The sequence below is a fragment of the Sceloporus undulatus genome, chromosome 5 (assembly GCF_019175285.1).
Source record: "Sceloporus undulatus isolate JIND9_A2432 ecotype Alabama chromosome 5, SceUnd_v1.1, whole genome shotgun sequence".
Taxonomy (NCBI): domain Eukaryota; kingdom Metazoa; phylum Chordata; class Lepidosauria; order Squamata; family Phrynosomatidae; genus Sceloporus; species Sceloporus undulatus.
The window spans coordinates 179,388,691-179,406,238 of NC_056526.1; the positions used below are offsets into that span (position 1 = coordinate 179,388,691).

The 17,548-nt window shown below is 37.7% G+C and overlaps 1 protein-coding gene across 6 annotated transcripts in view; it reads left to right on the plus strand.

Moving 5' to 3' along the window:
- The window catches only part of WDFY3 (WD repeat and FYVE domain containing 3), a 162,921-nt gene that overhangs the window by 90,225 nt on the left and 55,148 nt on the right, over positions 1-17,548 (plus strand). For 5 of the 6 annotated variants that reach the window (XR_006103935.1, XM_042466670.1, XM_042466673.1 and 2 more), the window contains 11 exons: positions 1,744-1,904; positions 3,174-3,285; positions 3,564-3,754; positions 4,885-5,037; positions 6,793-6,866; positions 7,204-7,365; positions 7,996-8,090; positions 10,670-10,790; positions 12,582-12,799; positions 14,099-14,334; positions 16,037-16,171. Coding sequence is in view for 5 of the 6 variants with exons in the window: in XM_042466670.1 (XP_042322604.1) it covers positions 1,744-1,904; positions 3,174-3,285; positions 3,564-3,754; positions 4,885-5,037; positions 6,793-6,866; positions 7,204-7,365; positions 7,996-8,090; positions 10,670-10,790; positions 12,582-12,799; positions 14,099-14,334; positions 16,037-16,171 (1,658 nt within the window). In the remaining variant the exon portion in view is untranslated. The remainder of the gene's footprint in view (positions 1-1,743; positions 1,905-3,173; positions 3,286-3,563; positions 3,755-4,884; positions 5,038-6,792; positions 6,867-7,203; positions 7,366-7,995; positions 8,091-10,669; positions 10,791-12,581; positions 12,800-14,098; positions 14,335-16,036; positions 16,172-17,548) is intronic. The other variant, XM_042466671.1, reaches the window with a different exon arrangement.

Below are 17,548 nucleotides of genomic sequence, written 5' to 3' on the forward strand. Positions count from 1 at the left end.
CTTTGGAGCCTAAATGGGGGAATCTTGCAGGTGTGCATGAGATAGTTTAGGCTCCTCTTATAAATCTATTTTGCCAGGATAGATTACCCATTGTATAGAAATTACTTTTTTTCCTGAGTAGAAAATTAAGAGATAGTGATACTAGATACTTTGAGGTGATGTGAAAGACAAAACATTTTTCCTAGGGAACAACTGAATTAGAGATGTCCCTATAGAAGACTTTTAACTCAAAATATGGTGACCAGTTGAGTGGCTTTGGTTGGTACACCTTTTGAGGTCTCCCCTTCACTTCAGTTTAGGTTCCTTTTTCCCCCTACCTTGAGACTTAGGGGCTGAGCAGTTGAGCCGGGATAGCATGTACTCAACCCGTGCTATTCTGACCCTGGTTGGTCCCCAGGTCAGCATCAGGGTGAGCGGGTGTTTAATAATAATAATAATAATAATAATAATAATAATAATAATATTTATTTATATCCCGCCTCTTCTGCTTTGAGGATCAAGGCAAGTAACAACAAAGTTCATACAATACACAGTAATAAAAACAAGAAGACCCACAAGACCCCGGCCCAACCCTCCCTTCCAACTATAAAATTAAACAGTAAAACATGGTTAAAAAGCATATAACAATACATCAAAAATTAAAAACAAAAACAAACCGCAAATAAGAAAAATAATAAAAGGATGGGTTTACACACCCATCCCCACACCAACCTAAGACCCACTGTTCCATGGTCCTTGCTGCATCATCACTGGTATTCAGAAGCTCCCTGTCACCACATCTGATATGGAAACGGGGTGTCTGGGTGCACCCACATGGTCAGGCACCCCTTTTCTACATCAGACACAGCAATGGGGGCCTCTGAGTACCAGCAATGGCACAGCAAGGTAAAAAGCATGGAGAGCTGTGTAAACAGCCAGGGTTTGCCATAGAGCAGGTGTAGGCAATCTTTTTGAGCCGGGGGCCGGGTTGCTGTCCCTCAAACAACTGGGGGGCCAAAGCCAAAAAATAAATAATTAAATAATTTTTTTGAAAAAATTAAATATATAAATGAACCAGGACAAATGTAGGACAAAATTTTCAAATGGAAGACACTTTTTTTTTAAAAAAAAAAAAGGAGGACACGTGAAAAAAATAGCTGATTTTTTAAAAAATGTTAATATAAATGCATGTTTCTGAGGCTTCTATAGACAATTGCCCCCCAAAGGCCATGATGGCAATCAGTGGCAGGACCAGGCTGGGGCCGGTCCCAAGGCCTCGCCGGGCCGCATCCGGCCCACGGGCCGCAGGTTGCCTACCCCTGCCGTAGAGTTTCCAGGAATCTCTGTGACAAACCAAGGTTTAAATTACCCTGGAATAAGGGCTGTTTACCCAGGTATTGGGTCAGATCCACCAGATCTGTGTCCAGTCTACCAGGATTTGGCCTGATTTTGGCTCCAGTGTTATGGCCTATGTCATCTAATTCAGATGACACAGGGTTGAGGGAAACACAGGTCTTTTGGCCTGTATTTACGCACTTTTCTGATGTCTTCTAAAGTTGGTTTTGAAACAGAATATTAAAACTAAGATTATTAGCTTTCCATTTTTATATTTGTCCAACTGTTAATATCGTCAAAGAAGGATTAAGGCTTTCCTTAATTTCATGGTTAATGTAATATTTTACCTGAACACTTCTCAGGTCTTGTCTGCTACACTACACCAGTCCACAATGCAATTTATTATTATTTTTTTATTTTATTTTAAAGGTAAAGATTCCAAACCAGAAGGCATTAGTCCATCTCCGATATCCTTGGTACCAGAGGAGAAAGTTTCTTTTGGGCTCTATGCACTCTCTGTTTCCTCACTAACAGTGGCAAGGATTAGAAAAGTTTATAACAAATTGGACAGTAAAGCCATAGCCAAGCAGGTAAGTCTGATCACCTTTTGCATTTCAATAATTTTATGATACTAATTTTAGAGGTGTTGTAGTATGTAGCTGTGGGCATCACAAGATCCCACACATTAACTGAGGCCTCATTCAGTATTGCATGGCCAGGAGTGAACATTGTTTATGCTGGATTATTTATATGCAACAAAACCTATATCTTTCCATTTACCTGTCTACTCCAGGACTGCTGGTTTGATTCTGAGGTATTCAGTATTCTAATATTCTTACTTGTTAGTTAGCATGTCCTCATAATCTAAACAGCAGAATGACAAAGATATTTGTCTTGCTGGATATTTATGAGGTGTTCAAAAATGAATGCCATCTCTCTCCAGGGAGTCCATCAGTGTAAGTATGAGAACTAACTATGCAGTCCCATGTATTGCAAACATTTCTACTGTACTTTACAAGTGCAAAGATACTATAGATTCTAGCTAAAGTCTTCTCTCCTCCTCCTCCTCCTCCTCTTCTTCTTCTTTATTTCATTTTCCCTGTGCTCAGAGCTGAGGGCACAACAATTGAATTGTCAGTTTTACTTCTATATTTAGAAATACACAAAATTGGTGTTTAATGGAATTAGGGGCACACTGTGACTTGATTTAGTTTTGATTTGGAATTAGAGGCATGCTGCGTCTTTTTTCCTGTAAATGTTATCCATAGCCACCTTTTAAAAATAACCTGTAACTATAGGTTAAACTAGACTTAGGTTGAGCAACCATTAACTACAAAAGCCAGTTCTGTAAACTGAGATGAATTAAACTTTATGTGTTAACATTATCTTGAAAACTTAGGAGAAATAAGTTCCCATGCTCTGTAGGTTCATGTGTTTTAAGCCTTACATTGTGAATTAAGAGGCTGTGCAGACTGCTCCTAAGGGGGGCCTGCAGCCGCCTCCAGCTGCGCCGGATCGAGGCTGCGGCAACCATACGCTGCTGCCCCAATCTGACCTTTCCAAGGTGCAAAGAGGAGCTGCAAAAAGCAGCTCCTTTTTACACCCTGAAAAGGGCACTATAGGCATGGCACCGCGACCTTTAGATGCTCCTTTAGCGCTGCGTTATGTGGGGACGGAGTCAGGTCATGCGTCATGTGGACGCCATGCCCCAACTCTGTCCCCAGGCCAGCTTTAATGGCTGGTGTTCAAAAACCTTGCCTATTAGGGTTGATGATTGGTTTGCCATTTCACTGAAATGCATAAAACACATTCTGTCTGCAATAGTCCTGTAAATTATCAATTTTGTTTATTTTGATTAGTTGGTTGTTTCATCTCATGAGAATGCCACTCCGGTAAAACTGCTCCACAATTCAGGAGGACATCTGAATGGACCTGCACGTACCATTGGTGCATCTCTGATTGGATATTTGGGTGAGATACGTTGCAGCTCTTCCATGTGCTTAGTTTCCATATTCTGCACAATTTAATCATGATCTATAGGCTTAGATGCATATGCTTGAACAGAATAATACTTGGAATGTGTATTAGAGAATCCTTATATGTTTCTAAATGTTTCTAAACTCTGGAATTTGACACATTTTTGGCTTTTTCTTGTGATTATTTTTTTAAAAATGCAAGTTATGGCTTATTATACTTCAATTCACTGATTAAACTTTCAATGTTTTTTTTTCTTGATATCTGATGCTCAGGAGTAAGAACTTTTGTCCCTAAGCCTGTTGCCACTACATTACAGTATATTGGTGGAGCAGCTGCTATTCTTGGTCTAGTAGCCATGGCATCAGATGTAGAGGGACTTTATGCTGCTGTGAAGGCCCTTGTGTGCGTGGTGAAGAGCAACCCTCTGGCCAGCAAAGAAATGGAAAGAATCAAAGGTTACCAGGTGTGTGTGAAGTTAAACAGCTGCTCATGTGGCTGGAACGTGTACAGATGGCTTAGCACTTCAGGTGTTCATATTTCAACAGTATTCATCTTGCATCTCACCTCAAAATCAGTTGCATGCTTTAACAGTGTGTGCCAGTCCTGTAATATTTTCAATATTCAGTGTGTGCCTATCCTGTAATATTTTCAATAAGGACAGCTTCATGGTGAAAGTGAAGTACCTTGGTCAGCATGTCAAATCTGTGACATCTGCTAGCTCAGCAGAGGTTCTTATCAGTTGTCAAATCAAAGGAAGAACACACAGGAGCCTGAAGAGAAGTAAATGAAGGGAAGCTTCTATTGTTAGGATAATCAAGGGCATTGTACCATCTGTGTCTGTTGAAGGGCATTTGAACTAACAGTGAGGCTGATTTATTTGGCTATTGTTTTAAAAAACATACTGAGTAGTTCGGACAAATGGAAGGGACTTTTCCTATTAAATGGAAATTACTGCTCATCATGTTCAAACTAAAACTGAAATTATGTCCATTGCAATGAATGGCATTTCAATATATAAATTTGGAATATAAAAATTCATGGCAGATGAACACCAGCTTTAGAAAGTGTTGCCTTGTAATAACAAAACATTAAAATAAACATGTTTAAATCTCAAGGTAATGGATTCTGAAATGCTGTGAATTTGTTTTTTAAAATGTAGCTGCCTATCCATTTCTGGACTCCTGCTTGAACAGTTGAAGTTTAAATTATAAAAGGCTCTCACTGTTGGTTTTCTTTTCACCCATTACAGTTAAAATAAATTGTTTTGATAAGTAAAGATTCCATGTGGAACTAGTTGCTAGCAAAAATCCAAAAATACTCTTTTCAGTTCAGAATGTCTCCTTTTCTGGGGTTAATGCCAATTTCATCTGTATCTACTTTTCCATTGTATTTCTTCGTATTCAGTTCCCTACAAAAGAGCTACTTGATCTCTGAATTTAAGAAAACATGTCTATGTGAAAGGCTCTGCTCAACTGTGGTAACCTCTTTAAAGTCTTGGATGTAGCTGATATTTCTTTTTTAGTCAAAATGTCTTGAGGGAAAAAAAACACCCCTTGGGACTCATTGTCTATGTGTTACTACCTTTTGTTTCAGTTATTGGCAATGCTTTTAAAGAAGAAGCGCTCCCTTCTGAACAGCCATATTCTCCATTTGACCTTTTCCTTGGTGGGAACTGTTGACAGTGGGCACGAAACATCAATTATTCCAAATTCAACTGCCTTCCAGGACCTGCTTTGTGACTTTGAGGTACTTAGAGCATCTGTGGGTGCTGGAAATTATTAGGCTCATTAACAAACCCAGGGCAACTGTGTTTCTTGAAACAGAAAGAATACCACTGAGGACTTTCATGTGTTCTGCAATACATTGTGCAGTTGCCATGCAGAGACAAAATACTTTGGTAATTTAGGGAAAAGAGACTTTAAGCAGGCCTTTGAAGAATGAAAGGGATTTTGAATATTGATACCCCTCCCCCCAAGTATAGACATGAATAAGGGAAGAAAAAAAAGAAGCTATAATAGCTAATTATATATTAGAATAAGAAGGGGAGATTGGGTAAGTGAAATAGAGGTTTCAGTTAATATACTTTTATGGAAAAAATTAGTTCTGTTGAGTTAATTATTGGGTTGCACCATCAGTGGATCCCCATAAACCGGATTTTACATATACCACATAGTCTGTATATTAAGATCATGAGAAATATGCCCTATTGCATTCTATTCCTACAACTTTGCTTAAATGTGTGTGGTTTTGATATCACTCTATTAGTGCATCTGAACAAGTAGACTGATGTCCCCAAAGGTTCATGCTAAAATAAATCAGTCTCCAAGATAGTTCCCCCCCCCTTTTTTTTCTTTTTTCCCCTTTTTTTCCTTTTTATGTTGAAACAGATTAACAAAGTTAACTGAATAAAAACATATCTAAATTTAGAGAGATCCGTCCAGCCATTTTAAAAGAAATAAATAAAATACCCTGTCAGGAACTCTCAAAATTTAATTTCATATCCTTGTATGTCATACCACCAAATCTGAGGAAATTGCTGGGGTGCTCTACCAGCCTCTCCCGCTCCAAAGTGTATTTCAGATATACAAAATAGCCTCTGCTTTAACTCAGACTATCCCAAATGTGCCTTCCTAATTTGGTGGAAATTCATTTAGCTATTTTTATGTATTTTGGTAACAAATACACAGACAAAAGAAAAGAAGGTGGTGTTCTTCATCATTGTAATGGCTGTAAGTGGTTTGCAGTTGGTAATAACAAGAGGAGAGAAAGAATGTTTGAACAGTAGTAAAGGACTGAGAAAAAGACTGCATGAATAAGTCACTTACCACTAACAGAGATAAGAGATAACTGAGCCATTAATAAGGACTTTAGTGATAATAGAAAACAAAGATATATTCTTTCCAATATTTTTCAGAAAAATATGAGAGGGTATGCTTACTGTATTGGTGCTAGCAATTTTTAAACAAATCAAATAGCTTCTTCCCTTGTTGTTTTCCCTACCTTAATAATGTACATTTTTCTCATAGTTCAGTACAATCTGCATCACAGATTGTAAGTAGTAATTGTAGATTGTACAATAGCAGTGTTGGTAGTTTTGAGAAGTTAATCAACTTTAATGGGGATAATCAAGATATATACTCTTCTTTGACATCAGATAGGATTTCTCCCCTCCCCACCCCCGTTTTCTTACAAAAAAGAAAACAGAAAATCTTTGTCATCTTGTAACTGCTATTCAGATATAAGATTCTGTTGCATGTTCCTTTATGTTAATTCTCTGGAGATTTTATGGTTTGATCAGTCTGACAACTGATATAGTATGGAAAGAAAAGAACAGTTATTAAAATATTATAACAATACCATTATGCTGTGATGTTTTTCCCCATGGTGGAAAAAGCGGAAAGGAATCCTAATGCCTGTCTCTTATCTTGGCAGTTGCAGTAACTTAGCTAAACTGAATAGCATATAGGCAGTTATAAATTAACTGTATATTTTCTATTATAGGTATGGCTTCATGCACCCTATGAACTTCATCTTTCATTATTTGAACATTTCATTGAACTTCTTACTGAATCCAGGTAATAGACAGTTTAGTTTCTGTTATAAATAGTGTAGTTTTTGTTTGTGTTATTATGTGAATGTGTAATCATCCTTCTTGAAATGTCTTTTATAAAAATGTTGTGGGGATTAATTGAAATAAGTACATGCAATTCCATTTAAAAAAATACTTTCTCATTAGATCGTTTGATCCCTGCCATGCAAATACCTAGCCATGTCTGCCTGTGATTCAGTGACATTTGAATGTGTGCTGCTCTGCAAAACGGGGTTACAGTATTTTCTTAACAGAAACTGTAGTACAAGGGGCTATACACCAGTGAGGATTTGTTATTTACTAAACTGTCCCTTTTCTTTCAGTGAAGCAGCAAAGAATGCAAAATTGATGAGGGAATTCCAGCTAATCCCAAAACTGTTGCTGACTCTACGCGATATGTCTTTGTCTCAACCAACAATTGCTGCTATTAGCAATGTGCTGAGCTATTTGCTTCAAGGATTTCCCAGCAGCAATGACCTACTCAGGTACCATGAAAATTTACTCTGAATTTTCTTCCTGCAAATACGAGAGGGTATGCTTGCATGTTTTTTTCTGTGAGAACACATTTTCTTTTTCATTTCTTCCTGCTTCCCTTGCATAGAACTACAGCTGTTCTATGTGAACAGGACTGTGCCTGAGCGAGCAAAATAAATTCTTGTTATAAAAAAGCAGGATCATATCTAATTGGCCTAGAAAATTTAAATATTTCCAGTATACATATTTATCATATTTTGGAAGTGTAATAATCTTTATCCGTGTCTGCAACTTTTAACTTGGCCAGAATTCATTTCGCAGAAATTTGGATGCTATGTTCCTCTTGCTCTTTTTTAAAAAAATTTTTTATAATATTCATATTTGTTTGTATATGGCATTCTTAACTATATTTATTATGCAACATAACCAATTTCAGATGTACTTGAAATTGGCCACTGTTTAATATATATAAGGTTTAGGCAATCTTCTTGGTCAACCCTAATGTCAATATCAGTATTTTTAAAAAAAAAAAAGCCTGTTCGTAGTATTTATTTTTACTCTGCAGTTGATGCTAACTAATGACAAATTAAACTCCATCTGTCACACATGTGCATGCCATTTTCCCCCCTCTATCCTTCAAGGTTTGGACAGTTCATCTCTTCTACTTTGCCTACATTTGCAGTCTGTGAGAAATTTGTAGTCATGGAGATGAACAATGAAGAAAAACTTGATCCTGGTAAGTAGGCTTGGGTTCAGGGAAAATAGTGGAAGAAAACTGACCTGAGATATGATCTCTAATTACTATGGATATCTCTTACTTTCAATACACTTGTGGTGCCTAACTTTAGTATGGTCAGCTTTCATTAATGTATATCAATAGCTGTTCTTTGGCCTGTTCCAGACTGCCAAAATAAAGCTACTTCAGGTCTCTTTGGAGGTATGCTATTTAAATGATGCATGCATCAGAAGAATCCGGAAGCTGCACCAAAAGCTGCACTCCGGTGCTTAGGAATGGAGTGTGGCTTTGGCGCGACCTCCGGACTCTTAGGACCCATGCATCATTTAAATAGCATACCTCGAAAGAGACCCGAAGGAGCTTTATTTTGGCAGTCTGTAACAGGCCTTTGTATCCTGTATATTTCTTTACTCCTGTGTTTTCTCTTTTCTTTTTTCTTTTTTGTAATTTTGCTTTAAAAATCCAATTAAAAATAAAAAAATAAAAAGGAATAAATTAGATTGAACTCCATGAGGTACTCTTCTGATTAAATGTGTTTAAAGATTTATAATTATGATCTCAAAAATCTATTTCATCACATTCAGTACTTTAATACAACATGCCCATTTTTTCTCAAGAGAAAAATATCTTTTAATGAGGAGGGCCTTTTTATTTTACTTTTCAAGAGAACACTTTGGCTGGAATCTTGTTGGTGTACTACACAGATGTAACTAGCAGTTGCACTTTTGCCAAACTCACATAGCAGCAGCAGCAAGGGAAGGCAAATCATTCATAGTTGTCATCAGGATTTCTAGTCCTGATTTCTAGATATGTCCTTGGAGCTAGAATGGTGTAGGGCTTTGAGTGTTGGTCTAGGTCTCAGAGATGAGGGTTCATATCCCTTAGCAGTTGAAACCCATTGGGAGACATTTGACAAATCATTCTCTCTCTGTCGCAGAGGATGGGACTGGGAAACCTCTGAACAAATCTTTCCAAGGAAACCCCATGATAGGCTCACCATAGGGTCTCCATAAGACAGAAACAGCAGCAGCAGCAGCAGCTTTGGAGCCAGAGTGAATTGGAAAGGCTGATTTGATTAAAAAAAAATGACCTGTGCTATGGGACCGATCAAGAAGTCAGGCACAGATGGGGCAGCCTGCCCCTCCTAATGATAACTGCAGCTTTATTGTTTCTTGGTTGTTGTGCCTGCAGCTTTTGTCTTCTTGTGTCTGCTACATATGATTGCCTAGTTATGCCAGTGATTCAACATGATTCCAGCCTTTGCTCCAAACAAACTCCCATTTACATCAGTGGGTTTGCACTGAAATACGTTGTAGCAGCTATGGCTTTGTATGATAAAAATGCATGCCTATGTAAAAGCTTGGAGAATTTTCATTTACTGGAAAGAAGTAAGGAAAAAAATCTTATTTCATGATGCTTTCATTTTTAATCTTTTTATAGCCCTCTTCTTCATTATACTTTATGTTCCTTATGTGTGAAACTAAGTGAGGTGAAATGGTCATTACAGTTGAAAATGTATGGTCTCTTTTGATTTTCTTTTCATGTAAAGAAGGTTTGATTTAATTGGAAATTCAGGCCAATTGAGTAGAAATGAAATTGAAATGTTTATATTGGCATTTTTTGAAATACATAATCCACCAAGCAAAGTAATACAATTGCAGGTGGCCTTCAAAGAACAAGGTTCTTCACTTTGAAACACAAAATGCATAACAAGGCAGGTGTAAATAATTTGCTGGCATGTATTTTAAAAGCTTTTTTCCATTAATTTTTAAGTGTAATGATAAAGGAGGTACAGTAGTAAGTATTCCCCCTTCTCTGCTCCCCTGCAGAAAAGAAAAAAGGAAGAAAAAGTTGGTTTATTTTAATGAAATACACTCTTTAAAAATAATTATTTTTTTATCTTTGTGGGAAAAGAAAGAAATATGCCTCTCTAGTATGCTGGATTGCTATATTGCTTTTGATTTCTTTGATAATAGTAGCCTCTCAACCCATGCAGATCACAGCTATTCCATGGTGTGCACAGTTTTTCATGTTAAGGTCATCCTTCTGATGATGAACATCTGACAACTTAGCTCCACTGATCTTTGGACACCAGACACACAGTCTTCAACTCAGTCCAAACTCAAAGCCATGTAGCTGACATTAGTTAAATGTTTTGCTATAATATTGCAAATAGGTTAGACCTTCTCCAGTATGTCTGCAAAACCTGGAATATATCATATTAACTTGTATCCAAAAGAATACTTTCAGTTTAGGCTTGTTTTGTGGAATCAGTTTTGATTCAGTTTGCTCATTCACTGCAAATTTACTGGCAATTTTGTTCCCGCTTTCTGTCTATGGCTCCAACACTATACTCTAGGAAAAAAATAATGTAATGTGGAGAATTTCTGTTTAAACAGATTTCAGCATTACACTGCCTACTTGTAAAATCAGAAGAATATTTCTAAACCAGCCACATTAAGTGTGTGTGTGTGCATACATTTTATGCATGCATATACCTTAATGGCAACTGATACTATTTTAGATAATAGAGTACTTGTTTGCTTCAAAATGAATTAGCCATTTTATTTTGTATTTAGGAACAGAGGAGGATTTTGGAGGTCTTGTTTCTGCAAATCTCATTCTTCTGAGAAACAGATTACTAGACATCTTGCTTAAGCTTATGTACACTTCAAAAGAAAAGACAAGTGTCAACTTGCAGTGAGTACAACTGTCTTACATTTTGGTGGAAATTATGAGTTTGATTAGATTCCATAGCACACTGATATACCCTTCATCAGCCTGATGCTGCTCAGATGTTCCGAACCAAAACTACTGTCTTCTCTGAACATTGGCTGTGTCAGTTGTTTCTGATGGCATTTGTAATCAAAAACATTTTAAAAGAGCTATGTTGGGAAGGCTATACACTGGTACCCCGGGATACGAATGCGCCGCGTTACGAAATTTCCGGGTTACGAAAAAAATGTATTTAAAAAAACTGTTCCGGGTTACGAATGTTTTTTCGGGTTACGAAAAAAAATTTGGTGCTTTTCGGCGCTATTTCACACCAAATCGCGGCTTTTCCCCATTAGCGCCTATGGGTTTTTCGGCTTACGAAGCCTTTCGGGTTACGAAAGCGGCGGCGGAACGAATTATTTTCGTAACCCGGGGGAGCCCTGTATTAATAGATGAGGAGGAGGCTGTGACATCTGTTTGTGCATCTTATCCTTGTATTTAACTACATCCAGTAAATCCATGTGATTGACAATTGTAAGCACAATCACTTTCACATTATAGGGAGCATATAACTCCCTTGTTGAAACAACTTCACAGGCTACTGGTTTGTTTCCAGGCACAATTCAAAGTGCTGGGCATGACCTATAATGCCCTACACGGCTTCGAACCAGACTATTTGAGAGACCATATCTCCCCAGACGAACCTGCTAGAACCTTAAGATTTTCAGAAGGCTTTCTCTTAGTCCCACCACCATCCCAGGCTTGCTTGGTGAGGACACAGACAAGAGCCTTCTCAGTGGCTGCTCCCAGCCTCTGGAACTCACTTCCAGAGGAGGCTAGACTGGCTCCCTCTCTGCTTGCCTTTCACTGACAAGCCAAAAAGGCAGGCTTTTTAATGTAGTAATCATGACAGGATGGTTTTATATGGGATGTGTGTTTTAGTTATGTTTAAATTTTTTGTATGTTTTAATGTTAATTTATAGTGTTTAAATTAAATTATTTTAACTGTTTTTAAAATTTTTACTCTAAAGTTTTAAAAAATGTATTTATTGTGTGCCAGCTTGGGTCCCTTTTTGGCAGAAAGGCAGCATAAAAATGAAATAAATAAATAAATATAAATTGATATTATGGTCTTTGAATGATTTCCACAGTCAGAAGTTGTGGATATGTGACTGGAATGAGGCAATATTCAAAAACTTTCAGCATTAAGAGGTTATATGAACATGTGAGGAAAGGAGTGTACTTGCCCTGCCCTGCCATTGGTTTGATTGCAGAAAAAATGGTGGAAATGAATAGAAGTGTGTCTTCTAGGCATGAAAGTGTTCTACACAAGCCAGAAGTGCATAAGCCAGTTTTCCTCTTCTCCCTCTTCAGAATATTTCTTTTCATGTGTTTTAAGTGTTGTCAAGAGACAACAAAGGGATGAATTTGTGTTGATTTTAAGTCTGTTTTCCAAGCCTGAATTAGTGCTATGGAATTGTTCACTTGCCTTAGAGTAAGCACCATTGAACACAGTGGGGCTTTCATCTAACTAGAGATGTGTATTTCTCTCATCATTTACTACTGGACACTTAATCAGATCCTTCTTAAGGGGAGTTGACATAGTACCAGCCTTGTATTCAACTTTCAGAGGACCAGCTGGGCTAAATTTGTGTTTAATCATAAAAGGAAAGAGAAGCTTTGAAAAACATATCTATAAGATTTTTGCTTTGAAATCTACCTTTCTGTTTGAATTGAGACCATTACTTCTGTGTCATTTTCTGTATTGTTATTTAGAGCTTGTGAAGAATTGGTCCGGACCCTGGGCTTTGACTGGATTATGCTTTTCATGGAAGAACACTTGCATCCTACCACAGTAACAGCTGCCATGAGGATTCTGGTGGTTTTACTAAGCAATCCAACTATTCTCATCAAGTTCAAGGAAGGCCTCACTGGTGGAGGCTGGCTTGAGCAAACAGATTCTGTACTGACTAATAAGATTGGAACAGTACTTGGTATGAATCTTTGTACTGTCCCTGTATCTGTATCTTTTCTATTCTGTGTGTTGGCTTGGTACCAAAAAAGCCAGTTTAGCTGTCATATTTTTCATTATTTTGAGATGGCTCCTGAAATTATTTTCACAGACTGTATGTTCAGAAAGCATTGTGAACATATGGATAGTACTGTGGAATATATTCATTTACAGATCCCACCTGAGACTGTATTGTAGATCATTTGAATCACACAGTGAATGTTTTATGTATGGCTTATTAACACAAAATATTTTTAATGTACCTGATTATTATTAAGGCTACAAACAATTCCTTTTAAATCAGCAGGACAAGCTATATGCAGTATTTCGAACTAACTTGTGACATTATCAAATACAAAAAATCCTGCTCGGTTTAACAGATTTGGAACAATTAATATACTGTATATACTCAGGCTAAGTCTAGACATTTTAGATTTTAAAAAATTGACCCCAAAAACCTGAATCACTTATCCATGAGTACTGTATTTTAACTCTTATATTATAAAAAGGAACCAAAGTCAGTATTTTGTACTTTCACAGAACTATTTTGATTACCAAGTATGAGTTTTACTTATTCTTAGATTTTATAGGCAATTGGCATATAATTGCAAAAGAAAGATCTTTCAGAATTTGTCTTACTTGCTTTCTTTTGTAGGCTATCTTATGAATATGACATTTAACTATCAGTTTAATAAACTAGAAGACTTCTCCATTGTTGAACTCCTGAACAATTGAATTCATACCAGTGGATTTACAGAGAAGAAGCTCCTAGCTGAAGAGTGAGAATCATGTTGTCCTCTAGTAGTTGTTGAGCAGCAATTTCCAGCATTCCACTTCATTGGCTAGGTGGATCAGCAGCATCTGGTGAACTGCATGATTCCCACCCCTGCCTTAGCAGATTACACCCAGTGCTAGCAGAAGGATCAAGCATATGACTAGACATAAAATGTCAGATTATTGTGTCTTCAAATTGTGGCTTTGACCACATGAATGACTCATTACTTTACTTAGTGCTCTGCAAAATCCAGAAAAGCATTTGGGGAGCAGCCAAATAAAATTCCATAGCTGAGAAGAATTCGCTAACACTTGGGATTTCTTTCCTGAATTACTGCATGTTTTGTTTTTTAATGACCAGGGGTTTTAAATGAACTTTATCTAATTTTTAGTATTAATTATGCATTGTTACAAATCTGAACGGTTCTTTCTTCAGTTTGTAGTGGTGATATAAATAGAACTTAACTGGGGTTTTTTTGGATTTTGCCTTTCCCCTTTTTCCCCTTAGGTTTTAATGTTGGCAGAAGTGCTGGTGGCAGATCAACTGTCAGAGAAATTAACCGGGATGCTTGTCATTTCCTGGGCTTTTCGGTTCTTCAGTCATTTCTTCCTAAGCACACAAATGTGCCTGCACTCTATTTCCTTCTCATGGCCCTTTTCCTGCAACAGCCAGTCACTGAACTGCCTGAAAACCTGCAGGTCAGTGCACCTGTCATCACCAGCCGATGTAATCAGGGTGGCCAGGTAGGATTACCTAGTAAGATATCAATGTTATTAAGTGTGCTGGGGAAATTATTCAAAGCTTACTTGACAATAAAAAAATCCTCATTGGAATGTCTGATGAAAAGTTTTTCATCTGAGAGGAAGTTGCAGTAATTGTTATCATGTCAGTTAGGATCTCTTATACTTTTTGAAAATATAATGCTGCTATAGAATCATTAAATTGAAAGAAAGCAGAAAGCCCATTGAGTCCAGCGCCTGCCATACAGGAATCCACTGCTAAAGCATTTCTGAGAAGTGGCCATCAAATTTATGTTTCAGTTTATTTTCAGGGTGGATATATATTTGGTTCTTTAACCAATGATCGTATTTATAAGGGCCTCATTCTATGTTGTTGTTGTTGTTGTTGCTGCTGTTGCTGTGTACCTTCCATGCATGGGTTTCCATGGCTGAGCAGGGATTGGAACCCTGATCTCCAGAATCAGAGTCCAACACTCAAACCACTACACCACATTGGCTCATCCTTTACCCCAATCTAAATACCCTAGAGCAGTGGCCCCCAAATTGTGCCCTTTAAGATTTTTTGGACTTCAGCTCCCAGAAGTCTCAGCGATGTTGGCCAATAGCCTGGGATTCTGGGAGCTAAAGTCCAAAATCTCTTAAAGGGTACAGTTTGGGGACCACTGCCCTAGAGGCACCAGATCCCATCTGATCTTGGAAGCAAAGTAGGGTCAGCTCTAGTTAGTACTTGGGTGGGAGGCTACCAACAAATACCAGGTGTTGTTGGCTATATTTCAGTGTAAGGAACTGGCAGAATCACCTCTTGAGTATTCCTTTTCTTTAAAAAAAAAAACCTACGAAATTCATGGGGTCACCATAAGTCGATAGGTGACCTGAAGGCACATGCATACAAACATCCCTTTTTAAATGATAGCATTGTGTGTAGTGTATGTTTGAGTTGTTGTTAACTGCTGTCAGATTGACATCGACCTATGACAACCCCATGATCAAGAGACCTCCAGGTCACCCTGTCCTCAACAGTCCTGCTCATGTCTTGAAGATTCACGGCTGTGGTTTTGTTGATTGTGTCTATCCATTTGGAACATGGTCTTCTTCTTTTCTACTTCCTTCACCTTACCAAACATTATTGTCTTTTCTATTGAGTCATGTCTTTCCATGCTATGTCCAAAGTATGAGTCTTATGACCGTCATTTTGGCTTGTAGGGAGAGTTCTAGCTTGATTTGCTCTTTTGAATATTGCTGTGATGTTTTTGATGGTTGGTGTATTTTGTATTTTTGATGCCTTTGTTTTGTAATCCGCCTTGATTCCACAAGGAAAAGGCGGAATATAAATATTATTATTATTATTATTATTATTATTATTATTATTAGTCCATGGTTTCTGTAGAACTTTTTTCCAGCACCACATTTCAAATGATTTGGTTTTCTTCCTGTTAGCTTTCTTCACTGTTTAGCTTCTACAACATGCATAGAAATGGTTAAATGCTTAACAGAAAATAATCAGTGCAGCTTAAGTAACATTGATCTGCAAGGATCTCATGGTGTCCATGAATGCATCTGAGACTAAAGTACCAAGCAGCTCAAAATCAAGCTTATAAATGAACCCCCATATAGCAATATGATACCTTCAAGTGAATAACTTCAAAATGTTGATGCTAGTCTCTTATTCATTTCCCCCTCTCCCACTTTTATCTCCATTCCACAGTTTGATTTAGACTCAATTTGGACATTTATATTTGGTGTTCCTGCATCAAGTGGAACTGTGGTTGTTTCAGTTCACAGTGTTTGCACAGAAGCTGCATTTTTATTACTGGGAATGCTTAGGACCATGTTGAATTCAGTAAGTATGTTGTCTCTTTGGATATTGATTAGGAAAGGAATTGGTGCTTTCAATCTGCATTTTACTAGGATTGGGCAACTCTTACAGGGATGGAGGCCACTTTTTAAATTGGTCAGATGTTCAAGTGATGCACTTTTTTCTTTTTAGCTTTCTTTTAACATTTTTGGTAAAGTGGAAAATCTAACAGCAGCAAAAGTATTCGTTTTTTAATACTTATATTATATTTCTGAATGTTAACAAATGCCCCATCACTCATCTTAATCAAGTTATTTGTATTACACAAAATATCATTACTTAAGTTCATTATTTCTTACTATTAAAATATAAACTACTCCCCAAACTTACTCAGATTTAATTCTTACAATGAAATAGTTTAGAATTAAAAAGTGAAATCAGACTATATTATTTCATATGATACTGATTAGGAAATAGAATGGCCCCTCGAGTGAAATAGATAAAGATGTTAATAAAGATTAGGGAATATGGTTCTGACTATGATAATCCACATATTAGTTACTACAGTGCCTATTCCAGGTGTTGAAAGGCTGATATCTATTGAACTTTAAACATAAAATATCATGTGTTTGCTGTGCTTAGTGATTGTTTCCATGAAGTCATCAGCTGACACAGTCTTTTAGTCAATTGCATAGTTAAAGGTAAGTGTCCAAACCAAGTAGTTAACCTTCTAAAAAGAAAACACTGCATAAAATTGCTCCATATGCAAGCGCACCATATGTGGCCTCTGGTTTATGCGGAAGCCGCGTGGCAATTAAATGAATGGCACACGCACACGTGGGATATGTGCGCCACCCTGCCGTGAGCACGAGCCCCATTATACTGAATGGGGCTCAAGCATATGCATAATTCACCTTACGTGGGGGGGTGGGGTGGTGGTCCAGAATAGATCCCCGGCATAAGGCGAGGCTTCACTGTATTCTTCTACCTATTCCATCCAAAGTTCTTTCCATTACTTCATCATGCTAATTTTAATAATAGTAATTTTGCAATTGTTATTAAGTTAAATAAAAATGTTTGGATAGTTTCCTCAATAAAGGGTAAGCATATGATCCGAAAGGAGATTCCCCAGACTTATTCCAAACTGAATTATTGCCAATGTAAATAAGCTCTTTCTACATCTCAATGGCCCAGTCCAGACGGGCCGAAAAGGATGCCCTCGTCACGTGTGAGGCGTGCCTCGGGGCGCCTCGGGGCAGCGCTTCTAGACGTCCCTCGCACATGACCAGGGCGTCAAAATGGCAGTGCCCTGTACAAACGGCCGCTGCCATTATGACATGCCAGGCGCATAGAGTCCACACGTCATAGTGCCATTGTGAGTGCGCCATTGCCACACTGCGACGTCATAGTGGTGTCGCAAGA